The sequence below is a fragment of the Natator depressus genome, chromosome 13 (assembly GCF_965152275.1).
Source record: "Natator depressus isolate rNatDep1 chromosome 13, rNatDep2.hap1, whole genome shotgun sequence".
Classification (NCBI taxonomy): domain Eukaryota; kingdom Metazoa; phylum Chordata; order Testudines; family Cheloniidae; genus Natator; species Natator depressus.
Genome location: NC_134246.1, coordinates 25836024 through 25863359, shown reverse-complemented (window position 1 = coordinate 25863359; position 27336 = coordinate 25836024). Strand labels below are relative to the sequence as shown.

Here is a 27336-nt window from a genome sequence, read left to right as displayed (position 1 = left end):
AAAAGTTTATTGGAAGATGAAAAGTTTTAATAGAGAATACGCGGGACTATATTTCTTCTATGACAAAGATAACACATATTGTTTTAAACTATACCCAAAATTCTTCTTGTGGGGAGGACATCCCTTCTGGATCTTCCCTTTACTGTTTCTATACTCAGAGACCCAGTGTTGAGGAACAATCTTCTTTTCAGACAAAGAAGGCTGGATGCAGTTACCTCTGGAGCTCACAAGCAACACCACTCTGAGCAATGGCAGATGGGGTTGTTTGAGAAATGAGGAACTTCCTGTGCTTGCTGTCACCCTGGAAGCTAAGCATGCTGCCTCTGCAGTATTCCCAGCCCCAGCTAGCAGAAATTATATAAAATTGGCAAGAGTAGAACATTTTTGCTGTACAAAGCTGCCTACATTACAGGAGTCAAAGTTAATTACAGAATAAAGACAAGTAAACAAATTTTGAGGCGTACAGAAGAAAAATACACTTGACACACCTGGATGTTGCACATTTTGACTTGTTTGTAGCTGAGGGGCTCCACTGCTCACAGGTGTACCGGGTACTGTTGAAGGCACCTGACTTTGCATGAAGTTTTGATTAGTTTGCCCTCCAGGGAAGCCAGGTGGGAGGCGCTTGGGCATTCCTTAATACAAAACATTTATTTATTAGTTTCTGTAATTTGGTTACACGAGCGCAGACTGACAGAGTAGCTCTTCCCATCAAGTTAGCAAGGACAGGTATCAACAATCAGGAACCAATGAAAATCAAAATATTCTAGCAGCTCAGTTCTTGCCCATCTTCAGTTTAGGAATTTCCAAAAGGGCAATGTAATTTAAGATTAAACACGAAACTATAGCAACTTTGAGTTACTGGAAAAAAAGAAGATGTTTGTGCTGGTGTACTTATAACCTTGAGCACAGTTTATAATAGCTGTCTGCTTTAACAAACCTGGGTAAGAAGCTACTGTGTCTTGAATCAAGTTGTGATTACCTACATTGTATTTCCTACGTACACCATTATTCATTCACAAAGGGCAGATTTTCTAAAAACTGAAAACAAAGTATGATGCTTTACAGTACTCTTATCTCCTTATTTTTTATTGAGTCTTTTCCTTCCTAATCACGCCCGGTATACAGTCAACATACACACTGAGTGTGTGGCAATTTCTTGTGTTCTTTAGTATTGATTATGAACTCCTGGGGGCAGAAACTTTGTCTGTTTACAAGGCCCCATGCACACACCTTTTGTCACTATTTGTGTGTGTTTGGAGGGAGGGGTAGTTTTGGGAGGTTTTTTTAAACGCAACTTCTAGCCCAGGGGTGGGCAAACTTTTTGGCCTATGGGCCACATCGGGTTTCCAAAATTGTATAGAGGGCTGGTTAGGGGAGGCTGTGCCTCCCCAAACAACCAGGCGTGGCCCAGCCCTCACCCCCTATCCGACCCCCCCCCCCGCTTCTCGCCCCCTGGTGGCCCCCCAGGACTCCTGCCCCATCCACAAACCCCCGTGCCCTGTCCCCAGACCATCCCAGGACCCCCCACCCCTGACTGCCCCCTGCCACCCCATCCAACCTCTCCTCTCATTCCTGACTGCCCCCAGGGACCCCTGCCCCCGTTCAACCCCCCTGCTCCTGGCCCTCTGACCGCCCCGATCCCTATCCACACCCCCGCCCCCTGACCACCACTTCGAACTCCCCTGCCCTCTATCCAACCGGTGGCTGGCGGCGCTACAGCTGCACCGCCCGGAGCACCAGGACAGGCAGCTGTGCTGCCCGGCTGGAGCCAGCCACGCCACCGTGCGGCACCGAGCACCGGGTCAGACCGCGGCTCTGCAGCTGCGCTGCCGCCCAGAGCATTGTGCCGGTGGCGTAGTGGCTGAGGCTGTGGCTGCGGGGGAGGGGCTGGGGGCTAGCCTCCCGAGCCAGGAGCCGGGCAGGAGGGTCCCACGGGCCGGATGTGGCCTGCAGGCCATAGTTTGCCCACCTCTATTCTAGCCTCAGAAGAAGATGCAATTTAGCAGTCACTGCTTTCCATTTATCCCTATATATCAAAATAAGCACAATCTAATAAAAAGACTCAGGGATAGATTTAACTCAGATGTTGACAATTGCTTGGTCTTCCATCTCTATATTAAACATATTATTTTAACAATTTTTTTCCTCACATTGATCAGGCTACATTTGTCTTCCTTCATACAACAAAACATATACACAAAATAAAGACGTCTATTTACAGTGAATAGCCTTATTTTTCAGGTTGGTAACTCTGCTTGGTTACACTTAACCTTTAAACTGTGAGAATTAGTGAGTTCTACTAATTGTAGTCATGATCTAAACCCAGAGTAAGGGGTAGTGCAGCATTGTGCTGCCCCTGGAGTAACCCAAGAGGGCAACTATAATTCAGCAAGTCACAATCTTCTTCCTGTTTTCCCTGCTACTCCAAGAGGGAGTAGCTGTGCAGGGTCTATACCTGGCATAGCACACATTCGCTGGTGTGCCAGCATAGCTATGCCAGTTGGTATATTGGGGTAACAGAGCCAAGGCTCTACCTAGTCCCTGCCCCATTCTCACCCACCTTAGCGAGGGGTGGTGTAAATGACTCTGCAGGGCCCACTTCCTCCTCTTGCACATCCTGTGTTGTGGGTAGCTGGCACACAGGGGCATAAGGAGGAGCCTTGCACCTCTTTAAGCCTCTGTACCATTGAGCTAGCAAGCCACAATTTGACACTCTGGCCCCACTGAGTTCCTTGCAAATTAACAACATTCTAGCACATTTAAATAAATCACTGGCACATATATAACTTATAAGTCAATCATTAATATTTCATGACATCAAGATTACTGGTCAAGTCTGAGACCTAGCTGCAAATCTTGAACAGACACTCTTTGAAATAAACTATGGAAGGACTGTCAACTCCTAGTAGTTTAGCAGGAGTTAAAGTTCAACCTACAGTTTTTACTATGCTAAATTAAGTAAACATTGAATAAAATATATGCATATATTTGAATTATTTATAAAGCAACATAGATGTATATGGTGCTATGTAAACAATGACAGATCCCTACCCACCCACCCCCCCACCCCGATGTGCTTACAATTTAATTCAGACATAATACAGCAAGGGATAACTATGAACAAAGGAAAGAGATAAGAAGCAAGATCCTCAGCAGGTGTAAGTCAGTGTGGCTCCACTGAAATCAACAGAACTATGTCAATTTAAACCAGGTGAGGATACAGTAACCCATGTCCTCATCATGGACAATAAGAAGATCTGGAAATAAGTTCAAATTATATTAATATCTTGCTAGTTGGTTGTATCTTTATGTGAGATGTTTAAATAGTTATTAGAAAGAGTAGGATTTTGTGTTTTTATTAAGTTAACATATTAAGAATTGAGGGGAAATATTTGACAAGATTATAGGAGTAGAGGTCAAGGTTAAGACTACCTATCTGGAAGTAGTGAATCCTGATGAGGAATGAGGAGACGACAGTGGCTATTCTAGGAAAAAGGGGATCTGGCATCAGAAAGGGTAAAGAATTGCCTGTGGGTGTTGGAGATGAGGGAAGTTGCAAGACACAGGCCCATGAACAAGATCATGAAGAATTTGAATCTGACACAGAAGGAAATCAGATACAAAGTGCAAAGACTAAACAGATGAGAGATTTGGTTGGAGCAAGAGGCATGGAACAGCCTATTGGATAGACTTGAGGTGTACAATATGAGAACCTGGGAAGCCACAGTGGATGGTGCATTAGGCAAGGAAAGAGATTACTAGAGTATTGACAAAAGTTTTAGCAGTAGGGATGGAGTTAGATGGATGTTTTTGGAAATAAAAAAACCCAGCAGGATTTAGCAACAGCTTGAATGTTGAGGAGAACAGATATGATGAACTGAATGCTGCCATTCAGGGAAATGCTGCAGGAATGTTCAGAGAAAGTATGAGATCCAGTCTAGCACAAAACTACAAATGCCTAAAGAGTAAAAAAAGTCTAGGAGGAGGCTCTTGAAGGCAACAGACAGGTGGAAGACAAGAAGAAAAGGGATGTGGGATCTGGCCAAAAACAGGTCCTTAGTGCCCGTAGTTAAAGTAGTGTCTGGAGTGATGCAGTAGAAGCAGAGGATCAAGAAGAGAGCTAAAGGAGGAGAAAACTGAGGAAGCATGAGTAGACAAAAGAGAAGGAAGAAGATAGTGAGGGAGGTGACGTCAAAGGAGGTGTGAATTTTAGAAAAGAATACAGTAGCATACCTTGAAGGCAGAGAGAAAAGAGTACAAATGTTAGGAAGGGGATGACATGGAGCAAAACAAGTGAGGAGAGAGTCATGGGGATACATCAGCAGTTTGGAAGGGGAAAGCTGAGACAAGTTATGTACTTATTCAATGGAAAGGGTTTTTAAACTACTTTTTTTAAAGTAACAGTCTGGATATAAGTTCTAGCTTTCTTTTTATAATGTAATTTTTATTTTTGATGACAGAAAGGTCTGATTTTCTTACCTCCTAAGCCAGGATGTAAACCTTGTGGACCTTGGTTTTGCTGCTGCATCACCATGAAGTTGGGGGGTACATTCCCCTGTTGCACCATAGGATTACGACCAGGAGAACTGACAGGCTGTTGAAATCCCTGGGGAAGTGCATTATTCTGAGGAGGCCTTGGTCCCATCTGCTGCTGTGTTTGGTTAACTGTTGGAGAAGATGCAGGAGATCCCTGCTGGAAGGAGGAGGGAGAAGAAGCAGGAGATTTGCTGGTCAGGTGGGGTTGCTGTAGTGGTGTAGGAACCCGTGAGGGCCCCCCCTGAAGATTTTTCATCTGCGGAGCAGTAAATTGACCAGGGTTGTTCATTTGAGAAAAGTTTGGATGAGCCTGAGAGGCTTGCTGGCTTCCAAAAGGGTATGGAGGTGGAGGGTGGGAGGGAGTCTGGACTGTTGCTAAAGATGGCCTTGCTTGGAGTTGTTGCTGCATTTGTCCAGGCAATGGGGCCTTTTTCCATCCCTGGTTTACTGTCAAAGTACCCATTGTTCCTTGGCTTGGAGGAGGTTGAAGTGCTCCTGAAGGCAGCTGGTTCCAACCAGGAGGAACTGGAACCTGAGCTGGGGTAGTAAATGAAGGTCGAATACCCTGTTGTGGCTGCTGATGTTGCTGGGGGGGACGTGGCTGCAGCTGTGGCTGTTGCTGCAGTTGTTGAAAGTTAGCTGGGTTCATTTGTCTGTTTACAGGAACTGATTGCATTGAATGGATCTGAGGTGCTAAAGAGCCAGATGGATGATTTTGCTGCTGGATAGTTAGTCCAGACAAGAGTGGATCCATTGAATCTATTAAAATAGCAAACAAATGTGACAATAAATAATACACTGCAGCCAAAGATAGAAAACAAGAAAGAGTAAGTTACTTGCTTGCGTTTGCTTTCTCCTCTGAACTTGAAATCCAATAAAAATTCACATTCCAGCATTCCAATTTTCCGATATATATAATAATTAGTACACTAAAAGAAGCCAGAATTTCTGGCAACCTTAAGAATCTAATCATAAGCATTGTGAAAGGTATAAATACAGTACTGTGGTCTCCAAGAAGCTATTCTTATATAAGCCTTATATATATTTACTAGGACCAAAAAACCTCCCAACTCTGAAGTGAAGATGGAATAACAAGAAATTATGAAGGTAGTGTAATTAGATAACATTTCCAGAGAAGTAGTTAATATTTTCTGTAAAGAAAAATGATAATGTTTTGCTTTTGCTTTGTGCCCTACATCAAAAGGATTTTAGAAGCACTTTACAAAACTGGACAAGAATACTGACTATTTTAAAAAGGGGCAAGTCACTTAACCTTTCTGTGCCTCAATAGTCCTAAACTCACACAACTTGCAGTGGCAAAACTAGGCAGAGAAATCAGGCCTTCAACTTCCAGTCGACTTGTATTGAAAAACTGTACTTCCCAAAGAGGCATATTTGCTTCTCATTTTACTGTTGCCTCAACCTACACATCCTTTTCCTAGCCCTACCTACCATAGTATTCATGATCGTTAATTTATTATAGATTCATATATAATTATATCGAAATGTAAGCTCCACAAAGTGATAAGGTCCCCATGCTGAGAAGTGCCACACCCACCAATGGCAGTGTATAAAATAAGAATTCTAATGCAAAAGGCCAAGGAAAGGAGACTCTAGTAGGAGCTGCACCTCTGGGGGGTGGGGGGGGGGGAGAAGGGAAATCAGGCCACTTATTTAGGTGCCTAAATATCTTATTTGGATAGTAGCAAAGCTGAAAATATATTAGATGTTTCCAAACACAACATCCCTATACTAAAGAGTCTAAAAAGACAAAGGTAGACAGATCCACATCACAAAAATGCCATCACCCTAGCTGGTAGTCTCAGTAATGAGACTAACAGTATGTCTATGCAAAAAAAAAAAACAACCCAAACAAACACCCAAAAAAGAAAACACCATGGCATCAAGTCTCAGAACCTGAAGTCTACATACTTGGGTTTGTGGGGCTCAGGCTATAGTGCTAAAAATAGCCGTGTGAATGTTCTGAGGCGGGTGGGTCTCATAGCCCCATCAGGAACATTGACATGGCGATTTTCAGAGCTGCAGTGCAAGCCCAAGTTTGTAGACCTGGGTGACACACCCTGGCATCCCAATATTTACCACAATCATTTAATTAGGATATGTTTTATACAAAGTGTGCCTTGTGAGGTATCATTCTAGAAGTCTTGATTTGCTAGACATTAATATCTCGTTGGATTGTATGTGCTATCGTCATATGTGAAGTTATGAAGTTTGGCTATGAACATGTTACTGAAACATGTTGTAAGACTGAAAACATCCACAAGCAGCCTTTCGGGTACAACAGTAAAAAAGACCAAACAATGTTAAAAGCTTATTGAGGAAATGCACACAAGCACAAGGATTACCCCAGGAACTGTGTACAATAGAAACCTCTCAGAAACAGCACTACAGAATGGGAACTGTTTGACCCAGGTCACAGCAAAAGAGCTTTCCAGCAAGTGGAAAGAAGATATAAAAGGGAGACAATGACATCATGATAGGACCTCACTCTCCCTACAAAAACACACTTGGAAACACCTGAGGGGCAAGGACTGAACTGTGGCAAGTGATGATCCCAGGCTAGAGGGATTTTTAGCTTGTGTATGAAAACCTGGGAAAGCCAAGCTGCAAAGCCAAGGCAGCTTGTGCCTTAAGAATCTGCCAGCCTGTTTATCATTCAGGGTGAGAATTTGCTAATTCATATCCTACCTGTCCAGTGTGTTAAACTCAATTTGCGGTTTTGTTTATTTACTAAGGTAATCTGCCTTGATCACTTATAATCACTTAAAATCTATCTTTTGTAGTTAATAAACTTGTTTTTGTTTTGTCTAAAACCAGTGTGTGGGGAAATTATACCTTGGGGCAGAAAGCTGTTGCATATCTCTCTCCACATTGAGGGAGGAGGCGAATTTTAGGAGCTTACGCTGTACAGTTTCCTGTGCAGTGCAAGACGGTACAACTTGGGGTTTACACTCAAGAGGGGCATGTCCTAACAACTGGGAGGTGCCTTAGCTGAGCCTTCCCAGGCAGAGCTGATCTCAGCATTTGTGTGAGAAGCTGCAGGGGGTGTGTCCCTATCTGTGTGTATGCTGGTGAAAGAGGAGAGCATGGCAACTTATCACAGCACCACAGTGTGAAAGGGAGCCCAGGCTGGTGGGTCAGGTGGGCTCAGTGGTACCCCGGTTCCAAGTGGCACCCTATTATACTGGGCTCTGGGACGCGCTGCCGCTGGTGTGTTTTTGCAGTGTAGATATACCCTAAGAATTGACAGCACACAAAAACTATATTATTCTCTGACCCTGAGTGGTGATCCCTCCAGGCACAGAGGAGGAACAACAGTGTGGGGAAGCTTTCCTTTCCAGATGCAACTAAAAATATTTTAACAGTACTACAGTAAGAAACAATTCTGAAAATGGTCATCAAGATTTGTGTTACTAAAGGTTTTTCTAATGTTTAAAATCTGATAGAAGAAACCTTTCCAGGTAATGACAATACTTTCTTCCAGTGAAGAAATCATTCAAGGAGGGGTGTCTGTTAGAAAAGTAGGGGGACAGCCCTGGACCAAATTTTGGTGATATCCTTCAGAGTGTACTCATGTCTCTGTATGCTGAAGGAAAAAGAAGTCAGAAGTACTTTGGGTAAAAAACTGTCAATAACAATAGTTGTATGTAGTGTTGTTGTAATCTCTTTTATTCGACCAACTTCTGTTGGTGAGAGGGACTAGGTTTTGAGCTTACCGAGAGCTGAAGAAGAGCTCTGTAAGCTGTGTAACTTTGAAAGCTTGTCTCTCTCACCAACAGAAGTTGGTCCAATAAAAGATATCGCCTCCCCCTCCTTGTCTCTGTAACAGCGATAGTGACAGACAAATGCTATTGCTGTACATGTTCTTTTTTACCTGACTGTGAAGCAGGTCGAGGTGTCCTGGGCTGCAGCTCTGCACTAGCTCCACTTGCCATCATAGAAGAGGAAACATTTCCACTCTGGGACATCATAACAGTTGCAGGGTTGTTCATTCTTATTAACCCTAGAAAATTAAAAATCATTATTTGTTAGATCTTAGATGCAGTTGGTCATATTACTGTACCTACAATGGATAACACTGGTTTCAAAACAAAAACAGTTAGAATAGCATTATCAATTTTTCATTAAACAAAACATTTCTTTAAACGTAAAGAATTCTTCCCCAAGAAAAGACTCAAATTGAACTTACTTAATGAAAACTCCACTCATTTTAGTCAGCTTATCAGTCTGAAAGTTTGCGAAGTACGAAAATTCTCACTAGTAATAAAAAGGAGGTATTTATACAAAGAATATTTCGAAATACTATTGGAATTTCTGAACCTACCACTGGTGGCATCTACTGTGCTAAAAAAAAAAAAAAAAAAGTGATATCTGACTCAATGGCAATATGAAAGCTTCACATGAGAAACTGAAAAAGGTGCTTAGCTACCAGAGCAGAGGTGGAAAAACTACGGCCCGCGGGACCCTCCTACCCAGCCCCTGAGCTCCTGGCCCAGAAGGCTAGCCCCCAGCCCCTCCCCAGCAGCCTCAGCTCACTGCAGCGCCAGCGCAATGCTCTGGGCGGCAGGGCTGCAAAGCCGCGGCTGCCTGTCCTGGTGCTCTGGGTGGTGCGTCTGTAGCACCGCCAGCCACTGGTGCTCCAGGCAGCGCAGTAAGCGGGCAGAAGGCAGGGAGCACGGATGGTTGGATAGAGGGCAGGGGAGTTCAGGGAGGGTGGTCAGGTGGTGGCGGTGTGGATAGGGGTCGGTGCGGTCAGAGGGCGGGGAACAGAGGGGTTGAATGGGGGCAGGGGTCGGGGGGCAGTCAGGAAGGAGAAGGGGGGGTTGGATTGGGTGGCGGGGGGCAGTCAGGGGCAGGGGTCCGGGGGCAGTCAGGGCACAGGAAGAAGGGGTGGTTGGATGGGACAGGGGTCCCAGGGGGACAGTCAGGAATGAGAGGAGGGGTTGGATGGGGCGGCGGGGAGCAGTCAGGGGCAGGGGTTCCGGGGGTGGTCGGGGGGGGGGGGGATTGGATGGGGCAGGAGTCCTGGGGGGGGCTGTCAGGGGGTGAGAAGCAGGGGGGCGGGGTCGGATAGGGGGTGGTGGCCAGCCCACACCTGGCTGTTTGGGGAGGCTCAGCCTCCCCTAACCAGCCCTCCATACAATTTCGGAAACCCGATGCGGCCCTCAGGCCAAAAAGTTTGCCCGCCCCTGTACCAGAGTGAGGAGCAGGATATAAAAATAGATTAGATGAACTAATATTTCTCTAGGATGGAAACTTAACTGGCATAAACTTTTGATTAATTTTTAAAGTGCTTTATGACTGTTAAGCTAATATTTTACTGGGATGGCAATTTAGTCTCTTACATGTGACTTCCATATTGACATTGATTTGCTTATCACTTTTTCCAGCAAGATGGTCACCTCCCTTAGTGTGTTCAGAAAAACCAAAAGGTCATTCAAAGCATGTTTTCATGTGTCTAGATCTGTAAATAAAACAAAACATCTACAATGTAAATAAAACATTTAAGTTTAACTTATTGCTTTGGTACTGAATCAACAGGGAAAAAAAATCTGTAGCAGCCTAAATCTTACAGTGACTGAACTATTAACCAGCAAAGCTATATATATTCCTCTTCTTCTTTCTGGGGAGAAGCATTTCTTACCCTGAAAACTTCAGATTCTAGGGTAAACAGACAACTTTATTCCAAATGTATTCATTAGCTTCTCTCTTCAAAAGAAAAATTAGCTTTAATTAAAGTAAAAATTTGAACTCGGAAGACCTTTGAAAAATTTGCAGCTGACGTTTTTGGTAATATTGAACCAAGTAATAATGTATAATGCACTTTACACATTCAAAAAGCTGTACAAACATTATCAAAATACACCTTGCAAAGTACTCATATGTATTTTCTTTATGTTACAGATGAGAGGCAAAAGAGGTAAAGTGACTTGCTCAAAGCCACACTCCAAATCAGTGGCAGAACCAGGATTAGAACTCAGGACCTGAGGATTACAAATTCTCATGTCATTCCTCCAGACTACCTAGATTCCTCATTGACAGAAATATTATTTTAAAATCAGAATATGTTAATTCAAAGTGATTTCTTTCCTGAAGTCTTCAACCTCTCTGCAGAATGGATTTGTAGTGGGAATGGTAGATTCTTCTCTTTTCTTGTATTAGGAAAAAATGGCCACAAGCATCATTGGCAGCCCTATCCTCCAAATAATAAAAAAGTCATAAAGTTCAAGGAAAAAAAGGGAATGGAGAACCAGTCTGACTTCCATGAGCCTCTGGCAAATATACTCTGGTTACAATAATGTACCTTTGATTTTTTTTTCTGTGCTACACAGAAGGTAAAAACAAAACAAAACACTTATCTAAGTGAACTTTTGGGAAAGTATTCTGAATCCCACACATACAAATATAGCTCCTAATCCCATAAAGCTTTAACCATGTGCATAACTTTACACAAATGTAATCCCATTGACTTGAACAGGACTGCTCACTTGTAAGAAGTTACACATATACTCTGGGCTCTAGAAAAGCATTAAGGAGATGGAGAGAAAAGGACCATATGAAGAGATATTTGGAGAAAAAAACTTCATGGTTTCACTCAGGCTGAGATTTTTCAAAAACGTCTATGGGAATTAGGCACCCAAATCTCTAACTTTCCATGCAAAGTACACTGAGACTTAGGAAATGAAGCTCAAAGATTTTCATAGTGGAAGTAATAGTCTATTTTACATTTTTTGTTAATTACAGTGATTTAACTACTCTTAAACCAACCAGATTTCCACCCACAATTTGCAATATGTAAATTTCTTTTCCATTCATTCCAGTGGATAGCTACATTTCTCTTGTCCAAATCTACTGTACATTAGAATGTCAATGAAAGCTCCCTATTTGTTAACTTTTTAAAAAATTGTATTAAATCCTATTTTAATTGTTTTAAAATTATTTACTTTGCTTTGTAATTAAATGCAACTATTAGAATACTTTATTACAGAACGATTTTCCTTTAACTTATTCAATAGTGTGACGTCCTGCAATTTATGAGTTATACTGGCATGATAGTATAATGGATGATATATATGCAGTTTTTGTTTAAGCATACAACTTGGATGAGAAGTAGTTCTCCATTACAACAATGTTAATGTACAGGAAAACAGCCATACTAAAGTAGCAGTAAAACTGGATGAATAATGAAAAAATGTATTGTGGGAATCTGTGCTAATTTTCATATGAATTCACTTTTCTGTGATCATGCACCTTTTGTATTCACTATCTGGACATTCAACTGAAATTTACTAGCATGGCTACTTGTGGGAAGTAACAACATACAAGTATTCACACACTGGATATTTTACATGGGATGGGACACTGACAGCAGGGAAACTGGTATGCATATTGCTTATTGGAGTTACAACTCTACTAGCAACTGTTGCTACAATCACGATAAGCTTAGTAATAAATGTAATAATGTGTAACACTAAATTTAACTTACCTTGGCCACTTTGAATGGGAAATCCTGTCTCCATTCGTATTGAATTGCCTGCTCCCATGGGCCCATTAATCCTGACATCTTGACTTCTATTTTGACCTAAAGCCAAGTTGATGGCACCTTCACCTGGAAGTAATACACAATCTATGAAGTTAAATTATATACATGGGGTGGGAGGACAAGGGAGAGAAAGGAACCAACCTACAAAGCAGCATTTAAAGATGGTGTCAAATTTTGAGCTACTTTGCACTTTGGAATATAGGGTGATTATGTAACACACACTACTCTTGCCCACTCCTCAAGTATGCAGTCAATATATTGAAAATTGAATTGTGGTCTTTAATAAGCGAAGAATGGAGCATCCTGAGGCAAAAAGACTGACGAGCTACATGCCCTGGGTTTGAACCTTGCATACTGTGCCCTGGGCTTGTTCTTGTAGCATCAGCCAGGAGTGCAACTTTAATTATGAAAGCCACTGATTTTAAGAGGAAAGCTTCACCTTAGACAACAGCATGAAAATATGCAATTTTTTTTTAAAAAGATAAGGGCTAATCTACATTAGAAGCACTACAGTGGCACCGATGCAGCTGCGCCGCTGTACCACATCTGGGGAAGATGCTCTATGATGTCAGGAGAGAGCTCTCCCGTCAACATGATAAAACCACCTCTACAAGACGCAGTAGCTATATCAGCGGGAGAAGCTCTCCTGCCGACACAGCACTATCCACACCAGAGCTTAGGTTGGTGTAACTTATGTCGCTTATGCACACCCATGAGCAACATAAATTATACTGACATAAGCGGTAGTGTGTACAATCCCTCAGTAACATGTTGGTAATGACATTCAGAAACACCTTTTACAGAATTTCAAACTCAAGTAACTATTATATGTAAACTTACTCCTGAAGGAACAAACAAAGTAAGTGTTGTTTCAATACAGCTACAGAAAAACGGACTGCTTCAGAAAACAAAGGAAGACATTTCTCTAAACTAACATTTCAGAATGTCTGTGAAGCCCATTCTCAAGCACAAAAATTGCTTATCAATACTGCAGTTTTAGCACAGCCACAATTTTAGTGCCTCTTAACAAGAGGTGTGACGTACCTTCAATCTGAACAGAGAGAATTCCCAAGTCACGGAGCTGCTGGTTGTTGCTCTGAGCCAGAATTCGCAGCCGCTCTGCAGCTTCACGGGGTATATTAAATGTAACACGTACACTGTTCCAGGGTTCTACCTTCTGCAATTTTAACTTGTTGGATTCTTAGTTAAAAGAAAAATAAAATGGAGTATTAAGTCATTTTTCAAACAAACAATGTAATAGTGTATCAGAACAAAGATGAAAACCGAGCTACCTATTTGGCTTTCAAGATTGTCAATGGTTATTCCAATATGTGGAGATGGGGAAGTTTTCCCATACAGCTGTGTAATCATGCCAAACCATACCAGTTATTTTCCCAAAAAGTCAACTTCATAAAGAACCACAGAGATGAAAACCAGCACACCATGGCCAACATAGTAACTCAGAGAGGCTATCAGAAAATTAAAACTTTTTTTGTGTAGACTGGTTTGAAACGGTGTAACTATTCAAAATAAACGGCTATACAGAGAAGCGAAGTTCCAGACTAAGTCGGTTTTTCATTCCTGTTATAGTCTTCACTATATATGTGGCTCTGAAACTTACCAGTAGCATCTATGAAGAATACACATCCTTAACTTCAACTAACTTGCTTAACCTCTTTTGTTATACTCAACTCATATTTAGACAGCATATACAACAAACACATGTAAAACCTACAGGTTTTTCAGAAAGCTAGCTACATTGCATCTATTCAGTCCCCTCTATGTAGATCATCAATTATTGGAAAAGTAATAGGTAGGAACCAGAATAGATAGGTGAAAGGCAAATCATCCTGGATACAGTTATTTAAGTTATACTTATCCAAAGCATGTCACTATGCAATACATTAAAATCATCTAAAAATTTTATTCCTAATATAGATGTACAGAGCTATAATTTTTAACTTGTTCAAGAAAGTCTCTTTACAATTTGGGCCTATGGTTGCTGTTTCCCAATCACTTGATATTTCCCATAGTAACAAAAGACTTACTAAATTTGTTAATTATTTATTCCTTAATATCATATCACTTGTGAATGTAATAATCCATCACTACCAAGTGCTTAGTGTCTCAGCCAAATGATTACTGTAACAGCAGAAAGACATCTCTATTGTACTGTTTATCCTCTTTCGTATCCGCAGACATTGCCTCGAGGGTAAATTATTTAATCCTCCCTTTCACATTGATGTAAAGAACTAATTCTTCTGCCATTTCCTTTTCTTTCATCAATAGCTCTTTATTGTTCTATCCTATCAAAAACCTTGTTGGATCTCATTTTATACTTCTAAAAAAACATTTAAAAGATCTCATTACTGGTTTTAATATACCTAGTTATTAGTGATTCATTTTCCCTTCTTGCTTTTCAAATACTATTTATCTCAGGTTCTTATACATGTCGCAAAAAGATGCAGTTTATATCCCCTATGCTTTCGGAGCTCTATTTTGTTCTAAAAATCAGCTTAAACAATTTGCCACTCGTTCACATTAATTTTAAAAAGTTTTAGTTTCACACAGAACCATGCATTTTTAAAACCAATTCCTTCACTTCTTCTAAAGCACCTATTGCCATAGTTTATAATATATGCTATAATAGAGTGGGATTTGCTCAAATTAAATACAGATCCATCCTAGCGCTTACTAAAGGCAATGAAAAGACTCCCAATGTTGGATCATATTAAACAAGTTCTGTATTAAAATCACAAATGTGTTTGATTCCCCATAGTTTAAATTCCAGGGTATTACTAATTAAGAGGTCTCTTGGTTTTTGGTACTGTTTCTCTCCCTCTATGTGTGAAACTTGCAAGCTGCTAATTGTGTTAGTACATTCTAAGACAGAGGCTGTTCTCAAAGCAAGTCTTTGTAACAACAACTACTCACACAGAGAGAGACTCAAAGCAATACTCTGTAACAACAGAAACAACACATAGAGACTCCCCACACTTTTGTTGTATTCATCTCGCTTTGTTAACAATTGTGATTAAAATAGAGATAGAGGATGTATGTGGATGGATGCCAATAATAACTGAATGATCAGGGAGGTGCCAGCCTAAGAATCCAGTGTCCATCGGCTGAAGAAGGCGTCAAGTGGAAATAACCAGGGGGCCCCCGGTGGGCAGACTAGAATCCACCCAACAGCCTCAAGAATGGGAGAACCAAAGAACAGGATAACATCTGGCAGCACGGAGCTGTCAGGAATGTGCCATCTGCTGATTGATTGAGCAACAGCATGATGAAGCAATTCCCATAGATTGGCATAGGAAGAAATTCCTATAAAAATGCACTCTAGAAAGTGAGAACTTTGGGGTCTGATTCTGCAAACCAACTTCCAGGAGCATCAGGGAAGGCCCTGCTCCCTCCTCATGTCCAGGCCACTTGGCCAGTGGCTTGGCATGAGCAACTCTAAGGCTGGTAACTATGATAACAACCTTGCAGAACGTGTGTGTGTGTGTGTGTGTGTGAATAAATATGAAATTGAATGGAATGTTATAGCTATAACTAACTGCTTACTAGGATTCTTTCTGCATTCATAATAAATGTGGCATTTTGCCTTTTCCCCTTTAATAAGATCCTGCTGGTTTTTATTTTATTGGTATAACACCAATTCCCACTGAAATTGATGGATCAGTTCCTGACTAAGGTACAGAAGGAGGAGATTAACACGAGGTGAAAAGGATTTTTGGGGGGAGCACTCTAGAATTGGTAGATCAATTACATTATAATTACTAATTACCCTTCACTGCGGAAAGAGGTCCAGGATAACGCAGGAAATATTTAAAACTCTGACCGATAGCGTAAATGGTCCAATATTCAAACACACAAAATTGACTAGATGGAATAGAGGGGTCGAATCTTAATTCAAACATGTGGAGCGAGAAAAAGAACCTTCCACAGACTCCGAGACAGATTTCTGAGAGTCTACCCCCCAGAGAATCCAAAGGGGTGTAGCACAAAAATATTCCATAGGGGAAATGCATTAAGGAGAAAGAGCCTCTTACAATAAAGCATGTCTTCATGGGGAAATTAAACTGCTATAGCTATATGGGTATAGCCTCCTTATTCAGTTTATCTTATGTTGCTTGGGAAGAGGAGGTTTAAGCTAAACCAAAAAATCCACTTATATTGGAATAAGAACATCCACACAGGGGTTCATACCATTAAAAATCTTAAATTTCGTTTATAGCTTAATTTAATTATACCTGGTACAACTGGTAAAACTTTCTTGTTTAGACAAACCCAAAAAAGAGTAAAATTCCTTACACAGATCTTTATTCTAGAGAACTAAAGTTCTCTAATAGCTGGAAAGAACCTTTAAAAGTCATAGTAAGCCTGGTATCTACAAAAAGTATGCAATAAAAACTATTTTAAAAGACTATAAGAAATGATTGACAAAAATAGTGAAGATCCTGGGGAAAACCAGCACATATTATGGACCTCTTTGCTGGTATTAATAATAGTCACATTAAAGGGAAGCTGTAGGAAGTTTTCAGCTGCATACACAATTCCAGGGTATCTCAGAAAATCTATGGGTGCAGACAGGACATGGGCCAAAATACTATAAAACAAATATGTATGTAACTTTTGGTGAAAAGAGAGTTAAAAAGTTGACAGTAGGATAGGGGAATTCAATAAGTGGGAGGAAAAATGCTGAACTAATAATACAATCATAATGATATTAAGCAGCTAAAGAATTTCAGAACACATTTTCGCTCTATGCTGTCCAGAGGAAAAGTACTGTAAACTTTTACAAAAAAAAAATAATCCCAATAATTTATTACAGTCTAGAGCAGTGGTTCCCAAACAAGGGGGGGGCCGCTTGTTCAAGGAAAGCCCCTGGCGGGCCGGGCGTTTACCTGCCACGTCCACAGGTTCGGGCTATCGCGGCTCCCACTGGCCACGGTTTGCCGTTCTCAGCCAATGGGGGCTGTGGGGAAGCGGCACGGGCCGAGAGACGTGCTGGCCGCCCTTCCGGCAGCCCCCATTGGCCTGGAGCGGCGAACAGCGGCCAGTGGGAGCCGTGATCAGCTGAACCTGCAGATGCGGCAAGTAAACAAACCAGGCTGGCCCGCCTGGGGCTTTCCCTGAACAAGCGGCGCCCCTAGTTTGGGAACCACTGGTCTAGAGTACCTTAATTTAGAATATGATGTGCATGTGTGAGAGAGAGAAAAGGAAACAGAAGTTGAAAAGTGACAAGAAAATGGATTACCCATGTGTAAAAGACCAGGTACATTCTTCAATATGATATCCAGTTTCTGTTTAAAGTCTCTGTCATCTATATTTCCTTTAAAAGCGACAAAGATGGTGGAACCTTCACAAGCACCATCCTGTTTCAGGTCATCTTCTTCCAGTCTGGAGTCAAAATCCACCTCTAAGTCTTCCATAGTTGAGGAGAGCAAGGAAGTGTAGGTTTCTTTTAAGTTAGGTAGATCATCCAAAACCATGGCTATTTTCCAGCAATGCAAGCCAGTCAGACGTTAAGGAGATGCTTTGAAGGAAATAATAATAATAATAATGCATTGTAAAATAGGTACAACTGGGCAACTAAACCAAAATCATGATACATAATCTGAGCACTAGAAATTATTTTCTAGGGGAACAAGGACAGTAAAGTGCTATTGTGTTACATTTCTTACATGTGATCCCAGTGCAGATTATTCTAAGACACTGTGGTACAACAGTAACTGTCTGTTGGTCCAATAAAAGATATTATTTCACCCTCCTGGTCTCTCTTCAAAAGAAAGCAGAACTGGAAGAGAGGGAGAAGGGCAGCAACCCTGAAGCTGCTCAGAAGACCACCAATGGCCTCCATACAGCTGGAGATATCATTGCTACTCCACCGTAGTGTCTTCACCACTACCAAAACTACCACACACACCATTTTGAGCAACAGATGGTAGGATACAGGTAGCAGCAGTAGAACTAAGGCAGCACGCTTCCAATTTTTTTCCCTTCTCTCTCTAGCCACAAATATTTAAAGCATTAAAGAGGAGACATGAATCAGGCAGGAAGAGTTATGGTAGACAGATAGAATGGTCCTTGCACTCTGATGTAACTTTTCTTAATTTTATGCAGCTATATATGCAGCACTAACAGTATGCTTTATAATTTTATATTGATATTGGCCCTCAAAAACTTCTATTATAGCTAATACCTGTAGTAAGATTTTCCTAAAGCATTACTGGAGGGGGACCAGCCAGTTTGATAAAGAAAACCAATACGGATTCAAATTTAGAGGCAACCATTGCAAGAGAGTTAGGTGTGAGTGTCAAGGTGTCCTTGTCAACAGATATTTTGAGCAGTTCAGGGCACCTTGGAGAAGACTAATTATAAAAATGAAAGCAATAGATGCCAAATCAGAGAAGGCTACAGAACTCTTTGAAACCCTGGCTGCTAAAGTTACAAAGAATACAGACAGAATAAAGGAGCCAACTTTTCCACTGCCACCATGGAAAGCACACAGAGGCTGCCAACAAGAAAATAAACAACCCACCAGGCGACCCAGTATCAGGGGTTGCAAGACAAACAAGCTGATCTTGAAAATCGTAGCCATCTTAATATCAGGATTGTTGGTCTGCCAGAGAAAACTCAAAGGAGTTGGTTCACAGAATTCTTCAGAACTTGACTATCAGAAGTACTCAAGTTGACCTGTAAAGGTAACCAGTTAAAAATCAATTACACTCTCATCCCAGTACCAGAAAAGGGAGAGCACCTGGTATTGATCCCAAAGCACTACTTTGCAGACAAAATGCTTGTGGTTAGACACTGCCAGGAAATTGTAAAATTTAAAAACATTCCTTAAATAGTTAGATAGTTCTCCAATATTTTTATATGGAGATAGAATGAAATGGCAAGTTTTTAACCAAGCCAAAGGCAATTCCAGGGTTCGAAAATGCAATAGGTACTCCTTTACCCAGGAGTCATAACAAAAGTCATAGCGAATGGAAGTCCACAATCATCATCTTACCCAACAAAGCTTACCCTTTGGCTAGCTACGCTGAGCTATGAACAGATGAGACTTGAACCATCCTTCTTTACAAACTGCAATATACATATTTGGATTTGACAAAGATCTTCGGACTCCTGACAGACCTAGAATCTATTTGGGTCCTTAATGCTTGGTTCTTTCCACTTGGTTTTGCGTGGCTGACATTCTACAAATTCTTGTTAATGTTCCTGATATTTTTATTTTATGCAATTTGTAGCTCCAGCAATAAACCCTACTAGGATACAGTTAGGTCACAACTGTAATCTAAGAGCTTGTCTAAATGGCAAGGTAAAGGGCATTAGAAGGGTGTGATTTGTAAATTGCTTTAATATGCTAAGCTCTGACTGTCCTGGGTAGACTGTGCTGGTGCAAACTAAAAGGTACCTAGATCACGCCAGCAAGTTCTACATGAAGCAGTTATCACACAGCACATTACAGCACTTGACAAATCACACTCTTCTAATGTGCTTTGACCAGTTAAGAGGACCCAATTCCTGAAAGTCATTGTTAGCAACAGATGAAATTTCCTAACATAGACAGGATTGTAAGATTTCAGAGTAACAGCCGTGTTAGTCTGTATTCACAAAAAGAAAAGGAGTACTTGTGGCATCTTAGAGACTAACCAATTTATTTGAGCATAAGCTTTCGTGAGCTACAGCTCACTTCATCGGATGCATACTTTGGAAAGATCTTCTACACTCTCCACAGTATGCATCCGATGAAGTGAGCTGTAGCTCACGAAAGCTTATGCTCAAATAAATTGGTTAGTCTCTAAGGTGCCACAAGGATTGTAAGGAACACACCGTTTCAAGGTTAATACGATATTCAGAAGCATCTATCAAAACCTTTATAGCTCAGAACTGCTGACTTCACATCAGGATATACATCAGTTTTTGGTAGCAGTCCAGTCTCTTAGTCTGCATGAAAACTACAGGGCAGAGCTTAAAGGTCATTTGCAAAACGGGGGGCGGGGGTGGTGGGGGGAAAATGAGTTGACCCCTTTCTTAAAAGGAAAAGAAAAACCCACCACCATCTGAAAGAGCTTTTAAAAAAAAATAAGATGAGCTTAGACTTCTGCTGTATATATATTATGTATATATTTAAAATACACCCAAAAAGTATACCAACAAACTATTAAGGCTGTAAAGTCCAGCACTCAGAAGTTAGGAATGCCAGAATTAAGACTGTACCTTAGTTCACGCCCCGTGTGTGGATACATTAAGATACAGTCTTTAATTACATAATTGCATACTAATTTTACTATAGGACCTCTGCCTCATTCAAGGCACAGGATTGACGGTGTTCAGTGAAACCTTGTTCTGAAAACAGAATGATTATCTCCTCATGGGCTTTTCCATGGTGCTCATCACTACAGTATCAGAGTGCTTCACAAACACTAATGAATTTATTTTCGCAACACCCTTGTGAAGTGAGTTATTATATTACCATTTTACAGATAAGGAACTGAGGCACAGAGCAATTAATGTCATAATGTCAACTAATTTTGAGCGCTCAATTAGGATCCGATTTTTCAGAATACTCAGCATTATATATTGCCAAAGAACAGCTTCCATTGACTTCAGTTGCAGCTGAGTGTGCAAGTCAAGCACTCAGAAAATGAGGAATACACATGCAGTGCCCACTTGTGAAAAATCTGGTTTAACTGACTTACGTAGGAACTCTGGTAGAGGCAGGAATAGAATCCAGTTCTCTAAGGCAGCATTTAACTGCCAGAACCATGAGACCATTCTTTCTCTTCCTGCCATAGGCACTGACTCCATGGGTGCTCCGGGGCTGGAGCACCCACAGGGAAAAATTAGTGGGTATTCTGCACCCACTAGCAGCCAAGCTCCCCCCACTCACCCCGACTGCACCGCGTCCCCACTCCTCTGCCTACCTCTCAGTGCTTCCTGCCTAGCCGCCGCCAAACAGCTGTTTAGCGGCATGCTGGGAGGGAGGGGGAGGATCGGGAACGTGGTATGCTCAGCGGAGGAGGCGGGAAAGAGGCGGGGCCGGGGCAGGGATTTGAGGAAGGCATTGGAATAGGGGCAGGGCAGAAGTGGGAGGGGGCGGGGCCACGTGGACAGGGTGGAGTGGGGGCAGGGCCAGGGGCTGATGGGAGTTGAGCACCCGCCAGCAGGAGCAGAAGTCAGCGCCTATGCTTCCTGCAGTCCCCTACTTAATTCGCTACACATCTTTCAGCTTCTCCAGCAAACAAAGCAGGAGGCCTAAAGACAACATCCTCTTTCCCTATAGAACCTTGATTCATCCCCAGGGCGGGCCCATCCTATGTTCTGAATGAGGCAGGGGGCCTGCGCAAAATAGTATGCGATCATGTAATTAAAGACTTTATTATAATGCATACTCACAAGAGAACTGAATTAAGAATGCACAGGCAACTATAGGCCTACCATTTCTTAACTTTGCAACCTTAATGTTATTTCAATATAGTTGTGTGTGTGATACAATATGCACACATATGCACGTCTGGTTTATATTCCTCCTGGAAGACACTAGAGACAATCAAAGCCGAGGACGAGTAGCATGACAACGTACATATTAAAGCAGTGAGGAAACAAAACCCGGAACAATTAAGAGAAGAGAATTTTAGTTACTGTTTAAAACTGTGGTTTTTGTTTTATTGTGTATTTTTGTTTTGTTTACACCTATTAAACTGACTAAATGCCTGAATAAACTTCTGGGGGAAAGATCTCTAGAATTCAATACACCTGCCTTAAATTAAGCCTTGAGAAAGCCCCATTATCCTTCTCTGCACCTCCAGCAGGAAAGTAATAACATAAAAACTGCCATACTGGGTCAGACCAAAGGTCCATCCAGCCCAGTATCCTGTCTGCCGACAGTGGCCAATGCCAGGTGCCCCAGATGGAGTGAACCTAACAGGTAATGATCAAGTGATCTCTCTCCTGCCATCCATCTCCACCCTCTGACAAACAGAGGCTAGGGACACCATTCCCTACCCATCCTGGCTAATAGCCATTAATGGACTTAACCTCCATGAATTTATCTAGTTCTCTTTTAAACCCTGTTATAGTCCTAGCCTTCACAACCTCCTCACACAAGGAGTTCCACAGGTTGACTCTGCTGTGTGAAGAAGAACTTTTATTTGTTTTAAAACTGCTGCCCATTAATTTCATTTGGTGGCCCCTAGTTCTTATATAATGGGAACAAGTAAATAACTTTTCCTTATTCACTTTCTCCACACCACCCATGATTTTATATACCTCTATCACATCCCCCCCTTAGTCTCCTCTTTTCTAAGATGAAAAGTCCGAGCTCTTTAATCTCTCCTCATACAGAACCCGTTCCAAACCCCTAATCATTTTAGTTGCCCTTCTCTGAACCTTTTCTTATCCCAGTATATCTTTTTTGAGATGAGGAGACCACATCTGTAAGCAATATTCAAGATGTTGGCATACCATGGATTTATATAAGGGCAATAAGATATTCTCCACCTTATTCTCTATCCCCTTTTTTAATGATTCCTAAAATCCTGTTTGCTTTTTTGGCTGCCACTGCACACTGCGTGGACGTCTTCAGAGAACTATCCACGATGACTCCAAGATCTCTTTCCTGATTAGTTGTTGCTAAATTAGCCCCTCATATTGTATGTATAGTTGGGGTTATTTTTTCCAATATGCATTACTTTACATTTATTCACATTAAAATTCATTTGCCATTTTGTTGCCCAATCACTTAGTTTTGTGAGATCTTTTTGAAGTTCTTCACAATCTGCTTTGGTCTTAGCTATCTTGAGCAGTTTAGTATCATCTGCAAACTTTGCCACCTCACTGTTTACCCCCTTTCTCCAGATCATTTATGAATAAGTTGAATAGATTGGTCCTAGGACTGACCCTTGGGGAACACCACTAGTTACCCCCAGTGATGAGCTGCCAAAATCTTAACAATCAGTTCTCAATAAAAAGTTCTGATTTAAGGGATGTGCCCCAGTATGTATTTTTTGTACCAACAGGGTTACCATACGTCCGTATTTTCCCAGGAGGAATTTTTAAAATTTAAAAATTTAAGCGATTTAAGAACCAAAAAGCCTGACCTGTCCAGGAAAATACGGATGTATGTTAACCCTGCCTAAAGCACTTTTTTAAAAAGATGGGCCTGAACTAGAAATGAGCTCCGTTTCACATGTGTGGGTCCCCGCCACTCACTGGGGGTGTGCTAGGGTGACCAGATGTCCCAATTTTATAGGGACAATCCCGATTTTGGGGTCTTTTTCTTATATAGGCTCCTATTACCTCCCGCCCTCTGTCCTGATTTTTCACACTTGCTGTCTGGTCACCCTAGGGTGTGCACGTGTGGGTCCCAGCTGCTCCCTGCCCCCCTCATTGAAGCAGGTGTGCAGGGTTACTGTCCTGGGAGCTGCAGGGCACCAGTGGATGTGGGGCCAGCTGCAGACAGGGGCGTGGGGCAGGGCCAGCTGCAGACAGGGGGTGCGGGGCTGGCTGTGGGCAGGGCAGGGGGTGCGGGGCTGGCTGTGGGCAGGGGCTGCATGGGTGGCTGGAGACAGGGGCAGGCTGCGGGCAGGGGCTGCATGGGTGGCTGGAGACAGGGGCAGGCTGCGGGCAGGGGCGGCTGGAGACAGGGGCAGGCTGCGGGCAGGGGCGGCTGGAGACAGGGGCAGGCTGCGGGCAGGGGCGGCTGGAGACAGGGGCAGGCTGCGGGCAGGGGCGGCTGGAGACAGGGGCTGGCTGCGGGCAGGGGCGGCTGGAGACAGGGGCTGGCTGCGGGCAGGGGCGGCTGGAGACAGGGGCTGGCTGCGGGCAGGGGCGGCTGGAGACAGGGGCTGGCTGCGGGCAGGGGCGGCTGGAGACAGGGGCTGGCTGCGGGCAGGGGCTGGCTGCAGGCAGGGGCTGGCTGCGGGCAGGGGCTGGCTGCAGGCAGGGGGTGTCTGGAGACAGGGCAGGGGGTGCGGGGGTGGCTGGAGGCAGGGGCTGGCTGCGGGCAGGGTGGTGGGTACTCACGGGGAGAGCAGCAGGACACAGCCCAGGCCCAGCAAAGCAGCCGGGGACCCACCAGGCAGCAGCGGGAGCCCCAGGGCCAGGGTCAGGGGAGCAGCAGCAGCAACAGGGCTCGTGCCCAGGTGCAGGCGGCAGCCCACATGCCAGCACCCCTGGCAGCCGGAGGAGGAATTACATCACTTCCCAGCCAGAGCCCATCAAAGCCTCAGCGCCCCCTGCAGGGAAGCAGGTTAACAACCGGTTCCAAAACTGCTTCAAAATTTAACCACCGGTTCACGCGAACCGGCTCCAGCTCACCACTGGTTACGCCTCTCCATTCTGAAAATTTACCATTTATTATTGGTCAGACACGATATTGCACGTATTTCTAAAGCTTTTTTTTTTTTCTCCCCAAAACAACTTTCAGGCCTTCTTAGTACTCATGAAGAATTAAATAAATAAAATAAAGGCAAAACCCCAATATTCCTTCTTTGCAAATCTCTTTCAAAGGCAAACAGGAAGAGGCGTTGGAGGTAATTACAATGATGCAGCAAGCAAAGTGTGATGGAGTTCAATCAGTGTTCCACAATATACAGAACTCATTCCATTCTAAATAGCTGTTTAATCCTGTGATTTCTCTTTCAATCTCTCCCATTATATCTGAAGCAGCAATCTGTCACAGACTGTGGGTCAAACAGACCCATGGCCCTTTTAAATTGTGATATTAGAATCTTCAGAAGAATGCTGCAGCTCAAATTGCAATACATCATCCTGATCTTAACATACCCAGATTTGACAGGATTTGTGAAAATTAGGGATGCCAAGCGATTAAAAAAATTAAATCGTAATTAACTGTGTGATTAAAAAGATTAAATGCACTGTTAATAATAGAATGTCATTTATTTAAATATTTTTGGATGTTTTCTACATTTTCAATTATATTGATTTAAATTACAACACAGAATACAAAGTATAGAGCGCTCACTTTATATTTATTTCTGATTACAAATATTTGCACTGTAAAAAGCAAAAGAAATAGTATTTTTCAATTCACAGAATACAAGTACTGTAGTGCAATCTATTTATCATGAAAGTTGAACTTACAAATGTAGAATTATGTACAAAAAATTACTACATAATTTATTTATTCAAAAATAAAACAATGCAAAACTTTAGAGCCTACAAGTCACTCAGTCCTATTTCTTGTTCAGCCAATCGCTCAGACAAACAAGTTTGTTTACATTTGCAGGAGATGATGTTGCCTGCTTCTTGTTCACAACGTCACCTAAAAGTGAGAAGAGACATTCGCATGGCCCTGCTGTAGCCGTCGTCACAAGATATTTACATGCCAGATGCGCTAAAGAGTCATATGTTCCTTCATGTTTCAACCACCATCCCAGAGGACATGCGTCCATGCGGATGACAGGTTCTGCTCGATAACAATCCAAAGCAGTGCGGACCGATGTATGTTCATTTTCATCATCTGAGTCAGATGCCACAAGCAGAAGGTTGATTTTCATTTTTGGTGGTTTGGGTTTTGTAGTTTCCACATCGGAGTGTTGCTCTTTTAAGACTTCTGAAAACATGCTGCGCACCTCCTCCCTCTCAAATTTTGGAAGGCCCTTCATATTCTTAAACCTCGGGTCGAGTGCTGTACTATCTTTAGAAATCTCACATTGGTGCCTTCTTTGCGTTTTGTCAAATCTGCAGCGAAAGTGTTCTTAAAGCGAACATGTGGTGAGTCATCATCCGAGACTACTGTAACACAAAATCGATGGCAGAATGCAGGTAAAACACAGCCAGAGACCTACAATTCTCCCCCAAGGAGTTCAGTCACAAAAGTAATTAACACATTTTTTTTTTTAACGAGTGTCATCAGCATGGGACCATATCCTCTGGAATGGTGGCCGAAGCATGAAGGGACATATGAACGTTTAGCATATCTGGCATGTAAATACCTTGCAATGCTGGCTACCAAAGTTCCATATGAATGCCTGTTCTCACTTTCTGGTGACACTGTAAATAAGAAGTGGGCAGCATTATCTCCCATAAATGTAAACAAACTTGTTTGTCTGAGCGATTGGCTGAACAAGGAGTAGGACTGAGCGGACTTGTAGGCTCTGAAGTTTTGCATTGTTTTGGTTTTGACCGTAGTTATGTAACACAAATATTGACATTTGTAAGTTCAACTTTCATGATAAAGAGGTTGCACTACAGTACTTGTATGAGGTGAATTGAAATACACTGTTTCTTTTGTTTATCATTTTACAGTGCAAATATTTATAATAAAAAATAATAGAGTGAGCAGTGTACACTTTGTATTCTGTGTTGTAACTGAAATCAATATATTTGAAAATGTAGAAATACATCCAAAATATCTAATAAATTTCATTTGGTATACTATCGTTTAACAGTGTGATTAAAACTACAATTAATCGCAATTAATTTTTTTGAGTTAACTGCAATTAATCGAAAGCCCTAGTTAAAATTAGAAGCACGGCAGACAACACTTCACAGGTTCTAATATAATATAGTTTCCTAAATCTGAAAAGATCACAGGCATTGTTTCACTTGACAAGGAAAAAGCCTTTGATCATGCTGAATGGGCGTTTTGAGCTTTTCTTTACATTTTGGTTAGGATCTAAGACTACATCTACACTGTACCATAGTGCGGACTATGGGGTGTGATTTGCAGAGGGCACCAACGGGTTGTGCACTAACTGCCACATGTGGACACTGCTCACACAAACTAAAACGTTTGCATTAACTACCTGGTTTGCATTAACACAGTCCTGTTAGAAAGAGAAAGAAAATGACTGTTCCACTGAGGATACATGTGTAAACAGTTACTGGACCAGAGGCTGCAGTCCAGTGATTAGGGCACCCACATGGGAGGTAGGAGACGCAGGGTCCACTCCTTTTTCTCCAATCACTCTTTCATTATTTATCCACAGTGGAACAGCTCCAACAGGAGAGATTGAGGGAGCCCCTCATCAGAATATCTCACAGCTCAGTGGTTAGAGCACTCTCCTGAGAGGTAGGAGACCCCTGATCAATTTTCTCCCCCAGCAGGGAAGGGAGACTTGATCCTGGGTCTCAGATATCCCAGGTGGGTGCTCTAGCCACTGGCCTAAAAAGTTAGAAAGTGGGTACCACAACCACAACCACCTCCTCTTCTGGAGGTTTTCTGTGGATTGAGGCAGGCGCCTAACTCACTCCTG

The 27336-nt window shown here is 42.3% G+C and overlaps 1 protein-coding gene across 2 annotated transcripts in view; it reads right to left on the bottom strand.

The window, feature by feature from the left end:
- Positions 1-27336, bottom strand: part of NCOA6 (nuclear receptor coactivator 6) — a 75250-nt gene that overhangs the window by 37287 nt on the left and 10627 nt on the right. For both annotated transcript variants that reach the window (XM_074970268.1, XM_074970269.1), the window contains exons 3-9: positions 18648-18802; positions 17364-17642; positions 13148-13303; positions 12047-12169; positions 8435-8563; positions 4483-5298; positions 489-635 (exon numbers count right to left, since the gene is read on the bottom strand). In XM_074970268.1, the coding sequence (XP_074826369.1) occupies positions 489-635; positions 4483-5298; positions 8435-8563; positions 12047-12169; positions 13148-13303; positions 17364-17598 (1606 nt within the window). In that variant the 5' untranslated portion in view covers positions 17599-17642; positions 18648-18802. The remainder of the gene's footprint in view (positions 1-488; positions 636-4482; positions 5299-8434; positions 8564-12046; positions 12170-13147; positions 13304-17363; positions 17643-18647; positions 18803-27336) is intronic.